We start from the raw sequence: 23,199 nt of genomic DNA, 5'->3' as shown, positions 1-23,199 counted from the left end.
CTACTTTTGACCAGTGGTAGTGTGTGGCTAAAGGTGTATTATTTATATATATTAGCCCTACTTTTGACCAGTGGTAGTGTGTGGCTAAAGGTGTATTATTTATATATATTACCCTACTTTTGACCAGTGGTAGTATGTGGCTAAAGGTGTATTATTTATATATATTACCCTACTTTTGACCAGTGGTAGTATGTGGCTAAAGGTGTATTATTTATATATATTACCCTACTTTTGACCAGTGGTAGTATGTGGCTAAAGGTGTATTATTTATATATATTACCCTACTTTTGACCAGTGGTAGTATGTGGCTAAAGGTGTATTTTTATATATATATATATATCAGCCCTACTTTTGACCAGTGGTAGTATGTGGCTAAAGGTGTATTATTTATATATATATATTTTGATGGTAGTATGTGGCTAAAGGTGTATTATTTATATATATATATATATCCAGCCCTACTTTTGACCAGTGGTGGTATGTGGCTAAAGGTGTATTATTTATATATATAGCCCTACTTTTGACCAGTGGTAGTATGTGGCTAAAGGTGTATTATTTATATATATAGCCCTACTTTTGACCAGTGGTAGTATGTGGCTAAAGGTGTATTATTTATATATATATAGCCCTACTTTTGACCAGTGGTAGTATGTGGCTAAAGGTGTATTATTTATATATATAGCCCTACTTTTGACCAGTGGTAGTGCACTAAATAGGGAATAAGGTGCCATTCCTTTTCAGAAGCAGACTTTACTTGAAGCTGCTGTGACCCACATTTCTCTTTAGCTCACCACTTCTCTCTTTTCTTTTCCCTTTCTTTCTCACAGTCCTGGAGAAGAGCGAGTTCAAAGACGAATCGCAGTTCTTCCGTTTCTATGCCGACGAGGAGATGGAGGGCACGAGTTCCAAGAGCAAGCAGCTGCAACGCAATGACTTCAAGCTCATTGAGAACATCCTGGCCAAGTCCCTGGTGGTGAGCGTGACTACACACACACATGAACGTGTACACCCAAACACACATGAACACACACAAACGTATACACACACACACATGAACGTGTACACCCAAACACACATGAACACACACAAACGTATACTCACACACACATGAATGTACACACACACTTACATGCATGAACATTATACAGTACACACACACACGCATGAATGTAAGTAAACACAGGCATGAACACACACTTGCACATAAATGAACACCTGCATCTGTGTATGATCATAACAGCACTATACAGAATTATTTGCCAGTAATTCATTGCATGGTTTATCCACTGCTGTACCAATAAGCTACCACTCAGTGTTATTTAGAGGACTAGGTTTTCGACTTCCCCAGAAACAGCCATGTCCTGTCCTCCGCTCCACAAGGCCTGGGCGTACACGTGACGGCGTGAACCACATCTGGATGTGAGTCTCAGAGAGCACTTGAAGATGTCTCATCCCCCGTGGCTGTTGCAGCTCAAAAATCTCCTCCTCACGCCTTTGAAGACGAGACAGGGCTTTGAAGTCCTTCTGATCCAACAGCGTATTAATGGCAGTTGTCTTTTACAGATCGTGTGTGTGTGTGTGTGTGTGTGTGTGTGTGTGTGTGTGTGTGTGTGTGTGTGTGTGTGTGTGTGTGTGTGTGTGTGTGTGTGGAGGTCTCATAGGAGGCGAGCATCAGGAAGAACCATTTTAAACTGATGAGATCAGTTTGATGGTTTGCCCGTAGTCAAACTGAAAACAATTGCTAACATTTGTTCCGTTTGAATGCTAAAAGGCTAAGAAATAAATATAATCGACAATATGTAAGGAATGTCACGTATCGACACCCACAAACGCTCATGAGTTCGGTTGAAATGCATAGGAGGATGTGGTGGAGACTTTTTGAAGAAGATGGTCCTCAAAGAGGAACCATCACATACATGCTTCCATGCGTGAGCTGCAGTTAGACTTGACATACCCCCCTACTGTGTGTGAAGAGGCTAATTACAAAGCTCTCCGAAGGCCTGCCAGAAATGTCTCTCTGACCTTTAACCATCTCAGCCTTGATTGGACATGTCCGTTTGTTGCCATAAAGGACCCCCCCAAGCACTCTGAAGAAAAGCTTTTATTTGGAAAGTAGGATCCACAGCAGAAAGGAACATGGCGGTGTCTCTGTTCGACTGTTGATTTTGTGTGTCTGAGACAGCCTTGCCTGTGTGGCTCTCCATCTCTCCTCACATTCTCTCTCTCTCTCCCCACTCTCACTCTCTCTCCTTCTCACATTCTCTCTCGCTCTCTCTCTCTCCTTCTCACGCTCTCCCTCTTTCACTCTTTCTATATTAGTTTCTCTTCATCTAATGTTCTCTCTCTCACACTCTTTCTCTCTCTCGGTCCCTTCCTCTCGCGCTCTTGGTCTCTCTTGATCGATGCATCAACACCGTGCGACTCTCCGCTGTGACATCAACCAACTGGTGCTAGAAGAATGAGAGTAAAAGGACAAACCCACCTCAGAAAAGGGTGGGAAACTGGGAGCTGCATCGAGTTACGTTGTGTCCAGCTAACATAAGTGTATTAGCTTTTCTAAGCGTTTCGTTAGCAGAACGAACGAGGAAGTGGACCATTTTTATTTTGCCTAGGAGACGCCCCATCCCTGATGATTAGCTCAAATGCTAATCCTTCCCATTCCAGACAGCTATGACTGAAGTGATAGACACACACACACACACACACACACACACACACACACACACACACAGCTCCTTGATGCTGCAGAGCCCATTGTTTAGTCTTTCTCCTTGTAGCAGTCTCCTCAGACGGGCGTTAACGATAGCCATCTTATCACAACTCTGCAGTAGGGAGATAACCCCCACCGTGTGCTTGTTAGTGCTCGGTAATGGAATCGTCCCAAATAAACCCACATGTGAAGTATGCATTTGACACAGGTCTGTTCATTGCCATTGTGTCATTCGGTTGTCATTGACAAGCACAATGATTGCCAGACAAAATGTCCAGATTTTGTTGGTTCCTTCATTTTGCGCAATGGATGAAGGAATTAGTCAATGTCAATCAATGCCTTCCAAGCTCCTTGGTCGATGTTGTTTGTTTCTCTCCCCACAGATCCACCCTGAGGAGGAGGACTACGGCTTTGAAATCGAGGAGAAGAACAAGGCCATCGTGGTGAAGTCTGTCACCAGGGGCTCTCACGCCGAGGTGAGGAGTCTACATACACACACACACACACACACACAGACAACACACACGTCTGTGCTTCTTCCTTCTCACTGACAGAGTCCATTAGTCCCAGTGATTCAGGCGCTGGTGGTTCTGTCACTCTCTTCAGGGCATCTATTCTCAGTGTGGGGATCAGATCAGCCGTATTACATTAGACATGCCTGCTCACATTCTCCTCAATGCCACCACACGCCACAACACGACATCCCAGCTCTTTGTGTGTGTGCTTACGTGCTCGTGTGTGCTTACGTGTGCGTGTATGTACGCGCCTGCACACGTCAGCATCTGTCTTTCTGCCTACAGCCTTATGGGAGGACAGCCTTCTATCTCTACTCTCTCTCTCCTCTCTCCTGACTCAACTAATCAGGGTCTTGGAATCTTGTTGATTGGTTGAATCAGAGGAACTAGTGTTGGGATGGAATAATGACTGGGGATCTCTGAGTGAAGGGATTGGGGGAAACTGCCTTACTGCACTACTTCCCTAACTGTCCCTAACTGTCCCTTACAGTCTTTCTCGCCTCCCTTGTTCCCTGTCCCCTCCATCTCATTCCTCAGCCCCCTCTATCGCCTCTGCTTCTCTGCTCCAGACAGTGCCAGCTTAGTTCGGTCCTGGCTGACACAGAGCGTGTGTGTGTGTGTGTGTGTGTGTGTGTGTGTGTGTGTGTGTGTGTGTGTGTGTGTGTGTGTGTGTGTGTGTGTGTGTGTGTGTGTGCCAGCATTGTGAATGAGGCTCAGCTGATTCACAGGGCCCAGTGAAAAACCCTGGGAGAGCCAGGGACTCTAAGAGGGTCGGGGGGGAGAATACCAAACATGCGCACATACAAACACACACACATATTCAGAGGGCCACTGTGCCTGGCTGTCCCTATTCTGGTCTGTCCTCCAAAGCCAACCCCGCAGGCAACCAAAGCCAAGCGGATCTGGGTCCTGGGCGAGCCAGAGAGGATATAGAGGATGCATTATTCTCACGACGTGACCAGACACATGCACGCAAAACCCATCACAGTTCAATATGCATTAATGCCCCGCAAATGGCGGGCAGATGTGCAAAGCTCATATCGTTGAGCTTCCCTTCTTCATTAGCGTTTTTATTTACAAATGTATCATTAAGATTTCACCTGAATGCCTTTCCCCATTATTTAACCAGGTTTTATAAGTGAAATCTGGTCAAATTGTTCGCAAGCATTTTTACATTTGCAAAGCAGAATGGCCGCTGATCGAGCATGAAATGATGAGACAACCTATCAGGACACTTCACCGGTGTTGTTTCCACTCCGTCCTCCCTCTCCAGATGGCGGGGCTGCAGGCGGGCAGGAAGATCTTCACCATCAACGAGGACCTGGTGTTCCTCAGGCCCTTCCAGGAGGTGGAGACCATGATCAACCAGGCCTTCTGCATCCGCCGCTCCTTACGCCTGCTGGTCAACACCAAGGCCAAGGAGTGAGTTACAGTAGTACAAGCATGGACACGCACGTATACACATACCCAATTTCATTACACACACACACACACTTAACTAGACACACAGGCTGTGTTTGGCCAGTCTCTGATTCACTCCCTTGTTGATTTAGGATCGTGAAGGTTCCAGACACTCCAGATCCCCTGTCCTTCAAACTCTGTGGCTCCGCCCCACCTCATGTACACGCAGTAAGGAAAGGTGAGTATCAACCGCTTTGATTGGCTCTCTCTGAATTTGACCTCGAGTCTTGGGGTTCACTCATTGGACGTGACAACACACACAGGAAATATCAAATCAAATCAAATTGTATTTGTCACATACACATGGTTAGCAGATGTTAATGCGAGTGTAGTGAAATGCTTGTGATTCTAGTTCCGACAATGCAGTAATAACCATCAAGTAATCTAACTAACAGTTCCAAAACTACTGTCTTATACACAGTGTAAGGGGATAAAGAATATGTACATAAAGATATATGAATGAGTGATGGTACAGAGCAGCATAGGCAAGATACAGTAGATGGTATCGAGTACAGTATATACATATGAGATGAGTATGTAAACAAAGTGGCATAGTTAAAGTGGCTAGTGATACATGTATTACATAAGGATGCAGTCGATGATATAGAGTACAGTATATACGTATGCATATGAGATTAATAATGTAGGGTATGTAACATTATATAAGGTAGCATTGTTTAAAGTGGCTAGTGATATATTTTACATCATTTCCCATCAATTCCCATTATTAAAGTGGCTGGAGTTGAGTCAGTGTCAGTGTGTTGGCAGCAGCCACTCAATGTTAGTGGTGGCTGTTTAACAGTCTGATGGCTTTGAGATAGAAGCTGTTTTTCAGTCTCTCGGTCCCAGCTTTGATGCACCTGCACCTGCGCCTTCTGGATGATAGCGGGGTGAATAGGCAGTGGTTCGGGTGGTTGTTGTCCTTGATGATCTTTATGGCCTTCCTGTGACATCGGGTGGTGTAGGTGTCCTGGAGGGCAGGTAGTTTGCCCCCAGTGATGCGTTGTGCAGACCTCACTACCCTCTGGAGAGCCTTACGGTTGTGGGCGGAGCAGTTGCCGTACCAGGTGGTGATACAGCCCTCCAGGATGCTGTCGATTGTGCATCTGTATAAGTTTGTGAGTGCTTTTGGTGACGAGCCGAATTTCTTCAGCCTCCTGAGGTTGAAGAGGCGCTGCTGCGCCTACTTCACGATGCTGTCTGTGTGAGTGGACCAATTCAGTTTGTCTGTGATGTGTATGCCGAGGAACTTAAAACTTGCTACCCTCTCCACTACTGTTCCATCGATGTGGATAGGGGGGTGTTCCCTCTGCTGTTTCCTGAAGTCCACAATCATCTCCTTAGTTTTGTTGATGTTGAGTGTGAGGTTATTTTCCTGACACCACACTCCGAGGGCCCTCACCTCCTCCCTGTAGGCCGTCTCGTCGTTGTTGGTAATCCAGCCTACCACTGTTGTGTCGCCCGCAAACTTGATGATTGAGTTGAAGGCGTGCGTGGCCACGCAGTCGTGGGTGAACAGGGAGTACAGGAGAGGGCTCAGAACGCACCCTTGTGGGGCCCCAGTGTTGAGGATCAGCGGGGTGGAGATGTTGTTGCCTACACTCACCACCTGGGGGCGGCCCGTCAGGAAGTCCAGTACCCAGTTGCACAGGACGGGGTCGAGACCCAGGGTCTCGAGCTTGATGACGAGCTTGGAGGGTACTATGGTGTTGAATGCCGAGCTGTAGTCGATGAACAGCATTCTCACATAGGTATTCCTCTTGTCCAGATGGGTTAGGGCAGTGTGCAGTGTGGTTGAGATTGCATCGTCTGTGGACCTATTTGGGCGGTAAGCAAATTGGAGTGGGTCTAGGGTGTCAGGTGGAGGTGATATGGTCCTTGACTAGTCTCTCAAAGCACTTCATGATGACGGAAGTGAGCGCTACGGGGCGGTAGTCGTTTAGCTCAGTTACCTTAGCTTTCTTGGGAACAGGAACAATGGTGGCCCTCTTGAAGCATGTGGGAACAGCAGACTGGTATAGGGATTGATTGAATATGTCCGTAAACACACCGGCCAGCTGGTCTGCGCATGCTCTGAGGGCGCGGCTCGGGATGCCGTCTGGACCTGCAGCCCTGCGAGGGTTAACACGTTTAAATGTCTTACTCACCTCGGCTGCAGTGAAGGAGAGTCCGCACGTTTTCGTTGCAGGCCGTGTCAGTGGCACTGTATATGTACTGCGTTGTATGTTAAATGGCTCGTGATTTAGTCACGTCTTGTCTGCTAATAGACCATTTATGGGAGGGAACCTGGAATGCTAGAATACATGCCAGAAACCTGTCTTTAAATTATAGGATGAGGTAACGTTACCTTCCAGCTATGCACCTGTCAGCTTCAGTTCCCTTTTACTGGGGCTCTGCTTTTTTGGACCACATGTTCGCTCGGGTTCAAAGTTAAAACCCTAAAAGACGGTGCTCCCCCCTACACACACACACAACTTAACTCCTCTTTGTTAATACAACCACCTGGGCCACATTCTCCCGGTACACTGCCTGCTAGGCAGATGTTTATATTATATAAAAAGAAGAAGCGAAAGAAGAGCGGGGGGGAGATTTACGGCTATCGAGTTGCGAGGGAGTGATCGGTCCAAATGTGTAAAACAGCTGGAAGAGGAGGTCGGAAAAAATGTCTGACTCCTTTCTGTAGCATCCAGGGATGAGGACAAACACACACACACGCAGGCTGCGCAGCGTGGGGTTCCTTCCAGCTACCGGCCCCATATGAGTTGTCTCTGAATGATGTCAGACTCTCCAGGCACACTCTCATCTCCTAAATCAGGGCCCTACTTGACGGCTGGGAGCGGTTGCTGCTAAACTGAAGTTATGGCGCTCTGTGCTTTGTGAGGTGGATGACAGGGAAAGGGATGCTTGGCCTGGTATTTTAAAATGGGACAGGCATATCTGTTTAGTGCACAGCTAAAGTGTTACCAGGAGTTATTTGAAGTTTTTATACCCACGTATGTCTTCATTGTGTGCGTATCTCTTTCTTTGAGAAAGATGGCCTTGGATAGGTCTTCTCTGATGATTTCAATTGGATGTCCTAATTGAATGAAGGTTACATTGAATAAAATACATATTTACACGAAGGACTAGATTTAAAATAAAAAATGCATTGCACTTACAGTATATTACAACAATTTGTAGAATTTTTGTTTGGGGGGGGTGTGACTAAAAGTATAACCGCATTGCGATTACATTGACGACCCTGCGGCATATCCAAATGTGATCCCTGACCCCTGTGTGACTCCAGGGTCGGAGGCGGCGGCAGCGGGCCTCCAGCCAGGTCAGTGTATCCTGAAGGTGAACGGCAACAGCATGAACCTCAGTGACTACCAGGAGGTCCTGGAGCACTTCACCTCCTCCCAGCAGGAACACCCCGACATGGTGAGAGACCTGGCACTTCCATTGGTTTAATTCTGTCTGCATAGCGTTAGGGGAAACAAATGTTCGGAGATGGTGAGATTCAACCACAAAGGCATGGCCCAGTCTTCCCCTATCCTGGTCCTGGGGGCCCCAAAGGTCCTTTTTACCTTATCACTAACATACCTGATTCCACTTATCAAAAGCTTGATGAGGAGTTGAATCAAGTGCCTAAGCACCAGGATTGGAGAACACTGACATAGCCTAATGTAGCTTTAAAAAGAGCCTTAAACCATTGCTACTTTTCTACCCGTGCCAAGATGTTTTTCTACCAAACTAGTGTGTTCCCTTCTACAGTGTCACATGCAAGGTTTTATTTTTATTTGTTGCGTCACAACTAGGGTTCTTCCTGATTCTCAGTTTCAGTCTTCTGCCAGTAGACCTCTTCCCCCCCCTTGTTTTTCTTTTCCTACTGCGTCAAATATAGTTTTTTGGCTTTATCCAGCTTGGGACCCAGCAGGATGTACTTTGGTGCTTTTTTATTAGGTGATGTGTTGATATTTACTCTTGCTCCTCTCCTCCTATCCAATCCCCTGCTTTGTTGATGTTTACCCTGGATTCTCTTGTCCTATCCGCACAGCTCTTGCCCAGTCAAATCTCCTCAGAGCTGCTCTGTTTGGACCATGTCTCTGTTAGTTCATTCACACAGCTGGTTAATTGCCAGTGTGTTTCCTGAACCAGTGCCATGTTCTCTGAGAGAAAATGCCTTATACAGGGCCTTCAGAAAGTATTCACACCCCTTGACTTATTCCACATTTTGTTGTTACAGCCTGAATTCAAAATGGATTAAAACTTTGTTTTATCTCACCCATCTACACACAAAACCCGATAATGAGAACGTGTAAACATATATTTATTTAACATTTTTGCACTTTTATTGATCCCTAATTTACATAAGTATTCCCACCCCTTTGCGATGACACTCACACTTGAGCTCAGGTGCATCCAATTTCCTTTGACCATCCTTGAGATGTCACTACTACTTGATTGGAGTCTATTGTGACCAATTCCTGTGGCCAATTCAATTGTTTGGACATGATTTAGAGGGTCCCGCAGTTGACAGTTTGTCAGAGTGGAAACTATACCATGAAGTCCAAGGACCTGTCTGTAGATCTCTGAGAACTGTGATGAGGCATATATCTGGGAAGGTGTATATAACAATTACTACTATGTAGAAAGTTTCCAAGAGCACAGTGGTCTCCATCATTGGGAAATTGAAAAAATCTGTAACTACCCAGACTTTGCCTAGAGCTGGCAGTCCGACCAAACTGATCAACCAGCCAAGAAGGACCTTGGTCAGGGAGGTGACCTAGACCGCAATGACCACTCTGACAGAACTACAGCATTCCTTGGCTGAGATGGGAGAACCTGCCAGAAGAACAACAGTTTCTACAGCACTTCACCAATCTGGGCTTCATTGGGAGAGTGGCCAAACAGAAAGCACCCCAGAGAAAAAGGCACATGACAGCACGCCTGGAGTTTGTGAAAAGGCACGTGAAATATTCTGAGAGCGTAAGGCAAGAGATTCTGTGGTCTGATGAGACAAAATATTAACTATTTGGCCTGAATGCAAAGTGCTATGTCTGGGGAAAACCAGGCCCAGCTTATCACCAGTCTAACCCCATCCCTACCATGAAGCTTGGTGGTGGCAGCATCATGCTATCAGAATGCATTTCAGTGGTAGGCACTGGGAGACTGGTAAGGATAGAGGAAACAATACAGGCAAATCCTTGATGACAACCTGTTTCAGACTGTAAATGAAGATTTACGTTCCAACAGGCAGTGTCCCAAGCATACAGTGAAAGCAATGCTGGAATTGCTTCAGAACAAGAATGTGGAAGTCCTTGAGTGGCTCAGCCAAAGTCCAGACTTGAATCCCATTGAAAATCTGCGGAAAGACTTGAGTCACCGCCGCTCCCCATCTAACTTTACAGAGCTTGAGAAAATCTGCAAATCCAGATGTGCAAAGCCGATACAGACATACCAAAGGCGGCAGGTAGCCTAGTGGTTAGAGCGTTGGACCAGTAACTGAAAGGTTGCTGGATCGAATCCCCGAGCTGACGAGGTTCAAATCTGTCGTTCTGCCCCTGAGCAAGGCAGTTAGTTAACCCACTGTTCCCCGGGCACCGAATACGTGGATGTCGATTATGGCAGCCTCCTGCACCACTCTGAATCAGAGTGGTTGGGTTAAACGAGGAAGACTCATTTCAGTTGAATACATTCAGTTGGACAACTGACTAGGTATCTCCCTTTCCCAAGACGACTCAAAGCTGTAATGGTCGCCAAAGGTGCTTCTACAAAGTATTTACTCGGGCGTGAATACTGAAGTAAACTGTATGATGGCATGTACAGAAACACACACCAATGTTTGACTCCAGTGTGTCCCTCTCTGTGTCCTATAAGTATCAGTGGGTGTATCGGGCATTTGAGGATGTTGAGGAGGACAGGGGGGCGTTCGGGGCCTGCCCAGCAGAGAATGGCTCTGAGACAGAGGAGGAGAATGCCAGGAATGGAACAGGTACTGTAGTGTATACTTACCTCACTGTGGGTTCGTATGTGTGGGTTTGTCTCTGTCCATCTACCCATCTATCCAACAACAGGTGTGTACTCAAAAGCGTCCTGTATTTTGTGTCTCATCCAGACTATAGCCTGAGCAGGCTGTCCATGTCTGATGACTCTGTGCCTCTGGTGAGCATGATGGTTGACAACGTGCACCTGGAGCATGGCGTGGTGTACGAGTATGTCAGCACGGCCGGCATCAAGAGCCACGTCCTGGAGAAGATGGTGGAGCCCAAGGGCTGCTTCAGCCTCACCGCCAAAGTACATGTCCATTGTTGTTGTTAGCATTAGCATGCTAACACTGCTCAGCAGTTTGTGGTATACTGCTGGAGCATTTTGGCCACAATACATATATATTGTTGTTGTGTTCTTCTAGCATTGGCACTATGGGTTTCTGTTCATAGCCACAGCCACGACTCGTTAACATGAGCATTTATGACAGACAACAATGGGAGTGAATGCTTCCCAAGTTACATGCTGTTCAATTCCATGACTTAAACATTCGTTTTCACCTGTCAGATCCTGGAGGCCTTTGCCGGTGACGACAGCCATTTTGTGCGCAACTGCAGCCAGCTGATCTCACAGAGCGACCGTGTGGTGTCGATGCCTCAGTTTGAGTTCAGGAACATCTGTGACACCAAGCTGGAGAGCATCCGCCGACGAATCAGCAGCTACCAGCAGGTACAGGAACTACAGGATCCCTCTGTCTCTCATAGCCCCATATGTAGTGCAAGAGCAGCTACAAACACGGACCGCCTGTCTTCAACTCTTTTGTACACACTCACTCTCCCCCTCTCTTCCTCAAGCATACACGCTCGCGCACCCCCCCACACTTCAGTAATTCAGCACCAACTACACCCCACTCTCTCACACACACACACACACTTCAGTAATTCAGCACCAACTACACCCAACTCTCTCTCACACACACACACACACACACACACACACACACACACACACACACACTTCACTAATTCAGCACCAGCTACACCTCACGCACACACACACACACACACACCCACTTCAGTAATTCAGCACCAACTACACCCAACTCTCTCTCTCTCACACACACACACACTTCAGTAATTCAGCACCAACTACACCCCACTCACACACACACTCACACACACCCACTTCAGTAATTCAGCACCAACTACACCCCACTCACACAGACAACGCACCAATATCAGCAGTGAGCATTGAGCCATCATTATCTTATAGCGGTGAAGGTACCAATTTCAATCTCCTTCATTGTGTGTGTGTGTGATTGTTTTCAGTTTGCCCAGGAGTTGAGGAACAAGGCGTGTCCCACGTTCAAGCAGGCGGGTGTGCGGCCTCACCCACTGGGCTGCATGGACTTCGTGCCCACCAACTGCCACGTCAACCTGATGCAGGTATCTTACCCCAAGACCACCACGGCCACTGGCAGGGCCTTCAGCATCCGCTTTGGACGCAAGAACTCCTTCTTCGGCCTGGACCCCGACCAAGGTGGGGCGAGCAGACGTGTGTGTGTGTGTGTGTGTGTGTACACACATGGACGCATAAGACGCACGTGCATGTATGAACTGAGACGCACACACATACCTTTGGCTTACACAATGAGAAGAACAGCAAGCGAATACGACAATAGAGCCCAGTTGGAATCATATCCATGGCTAAGTTCAGTTTTTTTGTGTAAGTCAAGTCACATTTGAGTTTTGCCAACAATAGCCAATATCCCCTTATTAACAACATTACGCTGCCAGCCTTGAAGGCTTCAAACAAAGAGATCATTTCAACTAATTACCCTCTCTGACCAATGAAATCCCATTGTGCAAATGACTTTATGAGCTCTCGTGATGAACCAAACCTTGTTAACCTTGAGCCGTATATCGGGACAATTCCCACAGTAAATTAGCAGTAATGTAGTTGTAATCCCACCACTAATCGTCCCCGCCGGTCGCCCATTAAAAACCTCCATTAGCCTCAGGTGACCCTCCCTTCCACGCCGTCACGTGTAGCCTTCTTCTCTGTAGGGGACGAGTGATGTCACCAAAGCGGGCCCTCCAAGGCACCACGGGTGGGATATTCTCCAGAGAGTAAGAGGGTGATGAGGAGATGGGGATCATCAGATGAATTTACTGTAGACGTTGTTAGGTCAAGGGACAGAGAGAAAGTGAGCGTGAGATAAACAGAGAAAGGGCAGAGACGGTTATAGAGTCAGAGAGACCGAGGGAGTGAGAGATCTTAACAGGTGTAGCCCTCGGCCCATCCACAAAATGAAATAGAACATTATACACGGAGTATACAAAACATGTAGAATGACATAGGTGAATCCAGGTGACAGCTATGATCCCTTATTGATGTCACTTGTTAAATCCACTTCAATCAGTGTAGATGAAGGGGAGGAGACAGGATAAAGAATGATTTTTATGTCTTGAGAGAATTGAGACATGGATGGTGTGTGTGCCATTCAGAGAGTGAATGGGCAGGACAAAAGATTGAAGTGCCTTTGAACGGGGTATGGTAGTAGGCGCCAGGCGCACCGGTTTGTGTCAAGAACTTCAATGCTGCTGGGTTTTTCACGCTCAACAGTTTTCCGTGTGCATCAAGAATGATCCACCACCTAAAGGGCATCCAGCCAACTTGACACAACTGTGGGAAGCACTGGAGTCAACATGGGCCAGCATCCCTGTGGAACACTTTTGACACCTTGTAGATTCTGTTCCCTGACGAAATTGAGGCTGTTCTGAGGGTAAAAAAAAGGGGGGTGCCACTCAATATTAGGAAGGTGTTCCTAATGTTTGTTATACTCCGTGTATACAGTTGAAGTCGGATGTTTACATACACCTTAGCTAAATATATTTAAACTCAGTTTTTCACAATTCCTGACATTTAATCAGAGTAAAAAATGTAAATGTAAATGTAAAAATTCCCTGTTTTAGGTCAGTTAGGATCACCACTTTATTTTAAGATTGTAAAATGTCAGAATAATAGTAGAGATTTATTTCAGCTTTTATTTCTTTCATCATAATTCCCAGTGTGTCAGAAGTTAACATACTAATTGAGTGTATTTGGTAGCATTGCCTTTAAATTGTTTAACTTGGGTCAAACGTTTCAGGTAGCCTTCCACAAGCTTCCCACAAGAAGTTGGGTGAATTTTGGCCCATTCCTCCTGACAGAGCTTGTGTGACTGAGTCAGGTTGTAGGCCTTGCTCGCACAGGCGTTTTCAGTTCTGCCCACATAAATCTTCTATAGGATTTTTGCAAAGCACCCCCACAACATGATGCTGCCACCCCCGTGCTTCACAGTTGGGATGGTGTTCTTCGGCTTACAAGCCTCCCCCGTTTTCCTCCAAACATAACGATGGTCATTATGGCCAAACAGTTATATTCTTGTTTAATCAGATCAGAGGACCTTTCTCAAAAAAGTACGATCTTTGTCCCCATGTGCAGTTGTAGACCGTAGTCTGGCTTTTTTATGGCGGTTTTGGAGCAGTGACTTCTTTCTTGCAGAGCGGCCTTTCAGGTTATGTCGATATTGGACTCGTTTTACTGTGGCTATAGATATGTTTGTACCTGTTTCCTCCGGCATCTTCGCAAGGTCCTTTGCTGTTGTTCTGGGATTGATTTGCACTTTTCGCACCAAAGTACGTTCCTGTCTAGGAGACACAACGTCTCTCCTTCCTGAGCGGTATGATGGCTGCGTGGTCCCATGGTTTTTATAATTGTGTACTATTGTTTGTACAGATGAATGTGGCACCTTCAGGCGTTTGGAAATTTTTCCCAAGGATGAACCAGACTTGTGGAGATCTACAGTTATTATTCTGAGCTCTTGGACTGATTTCTTTTGATTTTCCCATGATGTCAAGCAAAGAGGCACTTGAAGGTAGGCCTTGAAATACATCCACAGGTACAGCCTCCAATTGATGTCAATTAGCCTATCAGAAGCTTCTAAAGCCCCGGCATAGTTTTCTGGAATTTTCCAAGCTGTTTAAAGGCACAGTCAACTTAGTGTATGTAAACTTCTGACCCACTGGAATTGTGATACAGTGAAATAGTCTGTCTGTTAACAATTGTTGGAAAAATAACTTGTCATGCACAAAGTAGATGTCCTAACCTAATTGCCAAAACTAACAAGAAATTTGTAGGGTGGTTGAAAAACGAGTTTTAATGACTCCAACCTAAGTGTATGTAAACTTCCGACTTCAACTGTATACATCTCTATGGGCCCATGTGGTCCTCCTGTCTGTTTTGTCTCTCTGTGGTTTCAGTAGCCTGCCGTTTGGCCTGTCATCCGGCTGCCGCTCTGTGCCGAGACACTCAGACAGCCAGGTGGGAGGAAGCTGCAACAGACAGCCAGCCGTCTGAGATACCCATTAGCATTGTTTCAACCTGTTTCTCGCAGAATGATTTCACATCTACTCTCTAGTTGTGTCTTTTCAACATGTGCGAGACTTGGCAATTCCCCCAGCAACCGAGTTTAAAGTTTCTTTACAAGGCTAAAAAAATCATATAACTCCAAAGTGACGGCTTCATTGGCTTTGCGGTCAGAAATGCAATGACAAAATGTTTGCTTTTTTAGGGCATTTAGTAGCCTCGTGGAGTGCTCAGGGCTGGAATGTGCACAAAGTATAGGAGCTCCTCGACTTAATGGTAGGCTATGCTAACGTTACACCCTCAAGCTCCACAAACAGGACATAGAATTAGACCACAATACCAAATAACAAATAAAAAATATTTTACTGTGTTTTTGTCACGTTCTAGGCATTTCTTCACGACTCGCAAGGCAGTATACATTTTTTACATGTATTTTTTAAATTGAACCTTTATTTAACCAGGTAGGCAAGTTGAGAACAATTTCTCATTTACAATTGCAACCTGGCCAAGATAAAGCATAGCAGTTCGATACATACAACAACACAGAGTTACACATGGAGTAAAATAAACATACAGTCAATAATACAGTAAACAAATAAGTCTATATACCTTGCGAGCAAATGAGGTGAGATAAGGGAGGTAAAGGCAAAAGAAGGGCCATGGTGGCGACGTAAATGCAATATAGCAAGTAAGACACTGGAATGGTAGATTTGCAGTGGAAGAATTTGCAAAGTAGAAATAATGGGGTGCAAAGGAGCTAAATAAATAAATACAGTAGGGGAAGAGGGGGAAGTAGGGGAAGAGGTAGTTGTTTGGGCTAAATTATAGATGGGCTATGTACAGGTGCAGTAATCTGTGAGCTGCTCTGACAGCTGGTGCTTAAAGCTAGTGAGGGAGAAAAGTGTTTCAGAGATTTTTGTTCCAGTCATTGGCAGCAGAGTACTGGAAGGAGAGGTGGCCAAAGGAAGAATTGGTTTTGGGGGTGACCAGAGAGATATACCTGCTGGAGCGCGTGCTACAGGTGGGTGCTGCTATAGTGACCAGCAGGGCTGACATAAGGGGGGACTTTACCTAGCAGGGTCTTGTAGATGACCTGGAGCCAGTGGGTTTGGCGACGAGTATGAAGCGAAGGCCAGCCAACGAGAGCATACATGTTGCGGAGGTGGGTAGTATATGGGGATTTGGTGACAAAACGGATGGCACTGTGATAGACTACATCCAATTTATTGAGTAGGGTATTGGAGGCTATTTTGTAAATGACATTGCCGAAGTCGAGGATCGGTAGGATGGTCAGTTTTATGAGGGTATGTTTGGCAGCATGAGGGAAGGATGCGTTGTTGCGAAATAGGAAGCCAATTCTAGATTTAACTTTGGATTGGAGATGTTTGATGTGAGTCTGGATGGAGAGTTTACAGTCTAACCAGACACCTAGGTATTTGTAGTTGTCCACATATTCTAAGTCAGAACCGTCCAGAGTAGTGATGCTGGACGTGCAGGCAGCGATCGGTTGAAGAGCATGCATTTAGTTGTACTTGTATTTAAGAGCAGTTGGAGAGTTGTATGGCATTGAAGCTCGTCTGGAGGGTTGTTAACACAGTCTCCAAAGAAGGGCCAGAAGTATACAGAATGGTGTCGTCTGCGTAGAGGTGGATCAGAGACTCACCAGCAGCAAGAGCGACATCATTGATGTATACAGAGAAGAGAGTTGGCCAAAGAATTAAACCCTCTGGCACCCCCTTAGAGACTGCCAGAGGCCCGGACAACAGGCCTTCCGATTTGACACACTGAACTCTATCAGAGAAGTAGTTGGTGAACCAGGCGAGGCAATCATTTGAGAAACCAAGGCTAACGAGTCTGCCAATGAGGATGTGGTGCTTGACAGAGTCGAAAGCCTTGGCCAGGTCAATGAATATGGTTGCACAGTATTGTTTCTTATCGATGGCGGTTAAGATATCGTATAGGACCTTGAGCGTGGCTGAGGTGCACAAATGACCAGCTCTGAAATCAGATTGCATAGTGGAGAAGGTGCGGTGGGATTCGAAATGGTCGGTAATCTGTTTGTTGACTTGGCTTTCGAAGACCTTAGAAAGGCAGGGTAGGATAGATATAGGTCTGTAGCAGTTTGGTTCTAGAGTGTCTCCCCCTTTGAAGAGGGGGATGACCGCAGCTGCTTTCCAATCTTTGGGAATCTCAGATGAGAGGAAAGAGAGGTTGAACAGGCTAGTAATAGGGGTTGTAACAATTTCGGCAAGTCATTTTTAGAAAGAAAGGGTCCAGATTGTCTAGCCCAGCTGATTTGTAGGGGTCCAGATTTTGCTGCTCTTTCAGAACATCAGCTGACTGGATTTGGGAGTAGGAGAAATGGGGAAGGCTTGGGCGAGTTGATGTGGGGGGTGCAGTACTGTTGACCGGGGTAGGGGTAGCCAGGTGGAAAGCATGGCCAGTCGTAGAAAAATGCTTGTTGAAATTCTCAATTATAGTGGATTTATCGGTGGTGACAGAGTTTCTTATCCTCAGTGCAGTGGGCAGCTGGGAGGAGGTGTTCTTCTTCTCCATGGACTTTACAGTGTCCCAGAACATTTTTGAGTTTGTGTTGCAGGAAGAAAATTTCTGCTTGAAAAAGCTAGCCTTGGCTTTTCTAACTGTGTATATTGGTTTCTAACTTCCCTGAGAAGTCGCATATCACGGGGGCTGTTCGGTGCTAATGCAGAACGCCATAGGATGTTTTTGTGTTGGTTAAGGGCAGTCAGGTCTGGAGAGAACCACGGGCTATATCTGTTCCTGGTTCAAAATTTCTTGAATGGGGCATGCTTATTTAACATGGTGAGGAAGGCATTTAAAAAATTTAAAAATAACCAGGCATCCTCTACCGACGGGATGAGGTCAATATCCTTTCAGGAAACCCGGGCCAGGTCGATTAGAAAGGCCTGCTCGCTGAAGTGTTTCAGGGAGTATTTGAATGTACATAGAACAGCGATATATAAGGTCCTTCATTTAAAAGCACAGTGTTATTGTGCATGAAGACTGAACATCTGGTGTAGATATGGGTCTCTGGAAGTAAGAGTTGATTCTCTCTCTCTCTCTCTCTCTCTCTCTCTCTCTCTCTCTCTCTCTCTCTCTCTCTCTCTCTCTCTCTCTCTCTGTCTCTCTGTCTCTCTGTCTCTCTGTCTCTCTGTCTCTCTGTCTCTCTGTCTCTCTGTCTCTCTGTCTCTCTGTCTCTCTGTCTCTCTGTCTCTCTGTCTCTCTGTCTCTGTGTCTATGTGTCTATGTGTCTGTATGTGTCTATGTGTCTATGTGTCTATGTGTCTATGTGTCTATGTGTCTATGTGTCTATGTGTCTATGTGTCTATGTGTCTATGTGTCTATGTGTCTCTCTGTCTCTCTGTGTCTCTGTCTCTGTCTCTGTCTCTGTCTCTGTCTCTGTCTCTGTCTCTGTCTCTGTCTCTGTCTCTGTCTCTCTCTCTGTCTCTCTCTCTCTCTCTCTGTCTCTGCTTTCACTTAATTTACCTTTCTTTACCTCTATTTATCTATCTATTTATTTTATCTCTCCCCACAGCTAACCTGAACCCAATGTCCCACACCCAGCACTGTGTGACAAGCATGGGCGCCCCGTCCTACAGCTGCAGCGGTCTGGGAGAGGAGGGGGAGTGGGACATCGAGGGCTCTGTAGAGGGCACTCCAGACAGGAGGCAGCAGGCCCACCGGGGGAAAGGCCTCAGCTTCCTGCTCAAACAGGAGGACATGGAGATCCAGGACGCATACATCCGCCTCTACAGCCGCCTTGACATCGCTGTCCGAGAAATGAGGCAGTACGTCACCCAGATAGATGTGTAAGTACACATATGTGACAATCCTCGCTAAGTACCCATGTCAGCGATCTCAAACTGGTGGCCCGCGAGCCAGACACGGCCCACGAACCGATATAATGCAGCCTGTACATACATACTGTATGTATGCGTATCATTGTTAAATACCTGAATTTCATTGTTCAGCTTTACCCAAGGTACCCCAATAGTGTGAGTACCCAAATAATACACATGTAGGCACCCAAAATGACATGAGTGGTTTTAGAATTGCCAAATTATATATCACCGTCGTTTATTTTTAGTTCCTGTAGTCTATTCGTTGACATTTTCCTCTGAAGATCTGTTATTATGCTGCATGAATATGGAAAGCTGGAAGGCCAAGATATTATGAAACCATTGTCCCCAGGCAGCCTTCCTGAGACCCACGCCAAACCCCCTTTGTCTGACTGCCCTTTTTGCTTGTTTAATGTGGATACTTTCAAAACAGGGGAATTTGTCACTCCAAAACTGTTTATGGATTGGGCTAACAGACCGTGAAGCCACTGCCCCATTGGAAGGAGGGGAAACCTTCTCTACTGTGTGTGTAAAAGATATGTGTGCACATATAAAAGCAATAAATGTGAGTCCACATTATAAGAACGTCTCTACTTTACTATTCATGTGTTTTCTCCTCGTATGTGACGGTCGATAACTGCAGCCTGCTGTCGTCCATCACGGAGCCCACCCAGCCGCAGGGCAGCGAGCCCCCAGCCTACGAGGCCAGCCAGCCCCCCTCTGTGGCCCCTGAGGAGGGGGACCAGGAAAAAGCAGAGCACGGGGGCATCAAGAGGGTCTGCTTCAAGGTGACTGAGGAGGACCAGGAGGACTCGGGCCACGACACCATGAGCTACAGGGACTCGTACAGGTAAGATAAGATGAGAGTTGAGATAAGATTCACTTTGTTGTCCCCCAAGGGAAATTTGTCTTGGACGTTTGAAATGGGTGCTTCTGCCCAACCAAATGTACATTATAGAGCCTTTTTTATTTTTTTACATCGGCAGTAGTCACAAAGTGCTTTATGGATGCCCAGCCTAAAACCCTTAAGGGAGGGCAAAGCAGAAGCACATAATACAATACAAATCACCATAATACTAAAAGTAGTGCAATGGGTTAAAAGGTGGAGGTGGAGGAGGTGATTGAGATTACCCCTAACCATGTTTAGATATGTCTTCATCCACTGTAATGGTTGAGGTTAGTATTGGGGGTAGGATTATCTGATTCTATTTCTGTGGTGGGCAATTATCTTGTGGGTGAAAGACAGAGGAGAGGTGTCACTTATCCAATGCGACCTCACAACAGGGTCCGTCATTCCAATGCTACTCCGTTTCCCTTAGGCACTGATCTTGGATCAGCTCCTGAGTGGCGCAGCGGTCTAAGGCACTGCGTCTCAGTGCTAGAGGCGTCACTACAGACCCTGGTTCGATTCCAGGCTGTATCACCGTGATTGGGCGGCGCACAATTGGCCCAGCGGCGTCCGGGTTTGGCCTCCATTTTAAATAAGAATATGTTCTTAACGCACTTGCTTAGTTTAAAAAATATATATATTTTTTTAATTCTCGCAAATGAGTGTGCTCTGTTTCACCATGGTAAAGTAAACATAGAAAACTGAATGTATAGTAAAAAAAAGAAAATGGGTGTTTCCGTGAGCCAGCTTCATGTGAAACCAACAACAAACATCTCCCTCTCTTTTTATTTATATTTCCCACTGTGATGGCATCGGGTTCCTTCCGACTCTCCCAATAGGTTCCAGATGTGGGGAGTCGAGTCACACATAAAAAAAAAAAAGAAATTGGGGAGCTCAACATGAAATGTATTCAGTGATGTCACTGTGCTACCTCCTCGCTAGCTTGAGTTCATTCAGATGGTTGTTGGCAGCGGTGGTAGTGTCTTTCAGGCACCGGTCCACAGCCTCCGCCCACTACCACCCACTAAGAGCAGTGGTCAGCTCCTGGCGAGAGTGCAGTGTGTAATAGAGGCTAAATGAGTAGCTTGCGCTTCTCTCGCTCTCTCTCTCTGCCCAGTCTGTCATTACAGCAAGAACAGCAAGCGCAACTCCTTCTAGCCAACAGCCACCCACAGTACAGGGTCTAGTGAGCTCCCTCAGGTTGCATCTGCAGTGACACCCTATTACCTATACAGTCCACTACTTTTGGCCAGACCCTCATGGGTTCTGGACAAAATAAGTGCACTACACTGAGTGTGCAAAACATTATAGACTGACCAGGTGAAAGCTATGGTCCCTCATTGATGTCACTTGCTAACTCAGTGTAGATGAAGGGGAGGAGCCAGGTTAAATCAGGATTTTGAAGCTTTGAGACAATTGAGACATGGATTGTGTATGTGTGCCATTCAGAGGGTGAATGGGCAGGACAAAAGATTGAAGTGTCTCTTAACAGGATACAGTAGTAGGCGCCAGGCACACCGGTTTGAGTGCGTCAAGAACTGCAACAGTGCTGGGTTTTTCATGCTCAACAGTTTCCTGTTTGTATCAAGAATGGCCCACCGCCCAAAGGACATCCAACCAACTTGACACAATTGTGAGAAGCATTGGAGTCCACGTGGAACGCTTTCAACACCTTGTTCAGAGTCCATGCCCAGACGAATTGAGGCTTGTTAGGAAGATGTTCCTAATGTTTTGTACACCGTGTATATGAGTCTTTCCAGAAGTAGTGCACTACATAGGGAATAGGGTGCATTTAGCTTGTTAGTAGAACTATATAAGGAGAGGGTGCTATAGGTTTGATACGGAATGGGATGAGTTGTCCGGCCATCCAATGTGCTCTGGGACGAGAAGCACTTTATAAATGCATGACGTTCATGATGATTGGAGAGAAAGACACAACGATAGGTGGGGAGAGATGAAGAGAGCCAGACAAAACACAAAGGAGGAAGGATAGGGTAAGGTGAAGGTCAACAGCAAAAGGCTTGGGGAGAGTCTTGGAGAGGAAAATAGAGGGGCGAGGTCACCACAGTGAAAGGAGGAGGAGAGGAATGAGCAGATGGATGGGTGGACGCAGACAGAGAAAGAGGTAATTGTACACCCACCACCAGTCTGGTTTGTTTGTCTCTTAGACAGTCAGTCTCGTCACATCTGGTGAGGGTGGGCCGCTCCAAACCTGCCACGAGATGCGACTAAATTTAGAACCCTTTCCCAGGAGAACTTGTGTGAGTGTGCACGGGTGCCTGAGTGTGACCGTGTGCGTGGAGGAGAGAGTCAGAGCCAAAGCCCTGGGTGTATTACGAAACGGTTGGCACTTCAGTCACAGTTTGTCGGGAATGATCCAGCATCCCATTTAGAGACACAAGAAGACGCAAACAGTGTCAGAGACAAGACTCTGACTCACTAAGAACCCCCTAACCCAGGGATGGGCAACTTTGATGGGGATGGGAGCCCAAAATGCTGAACTCATCATGAGGCCGTAGCTGCCCGTGGGTCTGGGTACACATGTGCATAGCCCCCCACACACACACACTGAGGAAAAAACATTTTAGCAGCCCCCCTATTAACAGTAGAGAGAACATTTTTACATGATGGTGTTAATTTCCTCCAATTCTACACAATTTGCCATGGGCCGAGCAAACGTTGCAGTTTTAATGCAAGTTTTCTGCATTTTACACATTTTACCAATGGGCAAAGAGAAGATTTAGCCATTTTATAACACATTTCATGCAATTATACAACATTTTCCATGGGGCAGAGAGGAAAATGTTATGTTTTAAAGCTAATTTCATGCAATTCAACAAATGTTTCCATAGGGTGGAGATACATTTTTGCAAGATTTAATGAGACACCGCATGGCTGTGGACACCTACTTGTAAAGTATGTGGACACCTGTTTGTCAAAGATCTCATTCCAAAATCATGGGCAATAATATGGAGTTGGTCCCCCTCCTTTGCTGCTATAGCCTCCACTCTTCTGGGAAGGCTTTCCACTAGATGTTGGAACATTTCTGGGGGGGCGACAAGATTGTTAGTGAGGTCGGGAAAGGATGTTTGGTGATTAGGCCTGGCTCTCAGTCAGCATTTCAATTCATCCCAATGTGTGCGATGGGGTTGGTGCAGGCCAGTCAAGTTCCCGAGTTGCGCAGTGGTTTAAGACACTGCATCTCATTGCAAGTGGAGTCACTGCAGTACCTGGTTTGAATCCAGGCTACATCACATCTAGCCGTGATTGGGAGTCCCATAGGGCGGCACACAATTGGCCCAACATCTTCCGGGTTTGGCCCGGGTAGGCCGTCATTGCAAATAATAATTTGTTCTTAACTGACTTGCCTAATTAAATAAAAAATGA

General features: G+C 46.2%; 1 protein-coding gene across 1 annotated transcript in view; it reads left to right on the top strand.

Moving 5' to 3' along the window:
• prex1 (phosphatidylinositol-3,4,5-trisphosphate-dependent Rac exchange factor 1) overlaps positions 1–23,199 on the top strand; it is a 111,868-nt gene that overhangs the window by 75,466 nt on the left and 13,203 nt on the right. Inside the window, exons 16-26 of the mRNA XM_035740970.2 lie at positions 828–973; positions 3,094–3,186; positions 4,499–4,647; positions 4,779–4,864; positions 7,973–8,106; positions 10,546–10,660; positions 10,784–10,962; positions 11,221–11,382; positions 11,982–12,192; positions 18,620–18,893; positions 19,567–19,773. Of these exons, the coding sequence (XP_035596863.1) occupies positions 828–973; positions 3,094–3,186; positions 4,499–4,647; positions 4,779–4,864; positions 7,973–8,106; positions 10,546–10,660; positions 10,784–10,962; positions 11,221–11,382; positions 11,982–12,192; positions 18,620–18,893; positions 19,567–19,773 (1,756 nt within the window). The remainder of the gene's footprint in view (positions 1–827; positions 974–3,093; positions 3,187–4,498; positions 4,648–4,778; positions 4,865–7,972; positions 8,107–10,545; positions 10,661–10,783; positions 10,963–11,220; positions 11,383–11,981; positions 12,193–18,619; positions 18,894–19,566; positions 19,774–23,199) is intronic.

The sequence above is a fragment of the Oncorhynchus keta genome, chromosome 28 (assembly GCF_023373465.1).
Source record: "Oncorhynchus keta strain PuntledgeMale-10-30-2019 chromosome 28, Oket_V2, whole genome shotgun sequence".
NCBI lineage: Eukaryota > Metazoa > Chordata > Actinopteri > Salmoniformes > Salmonidae > Oncorhynchus > Oncorhynchus keta.
This window is presented reverse-complemented; position numbering and strand designations above follow the sequence as displayed.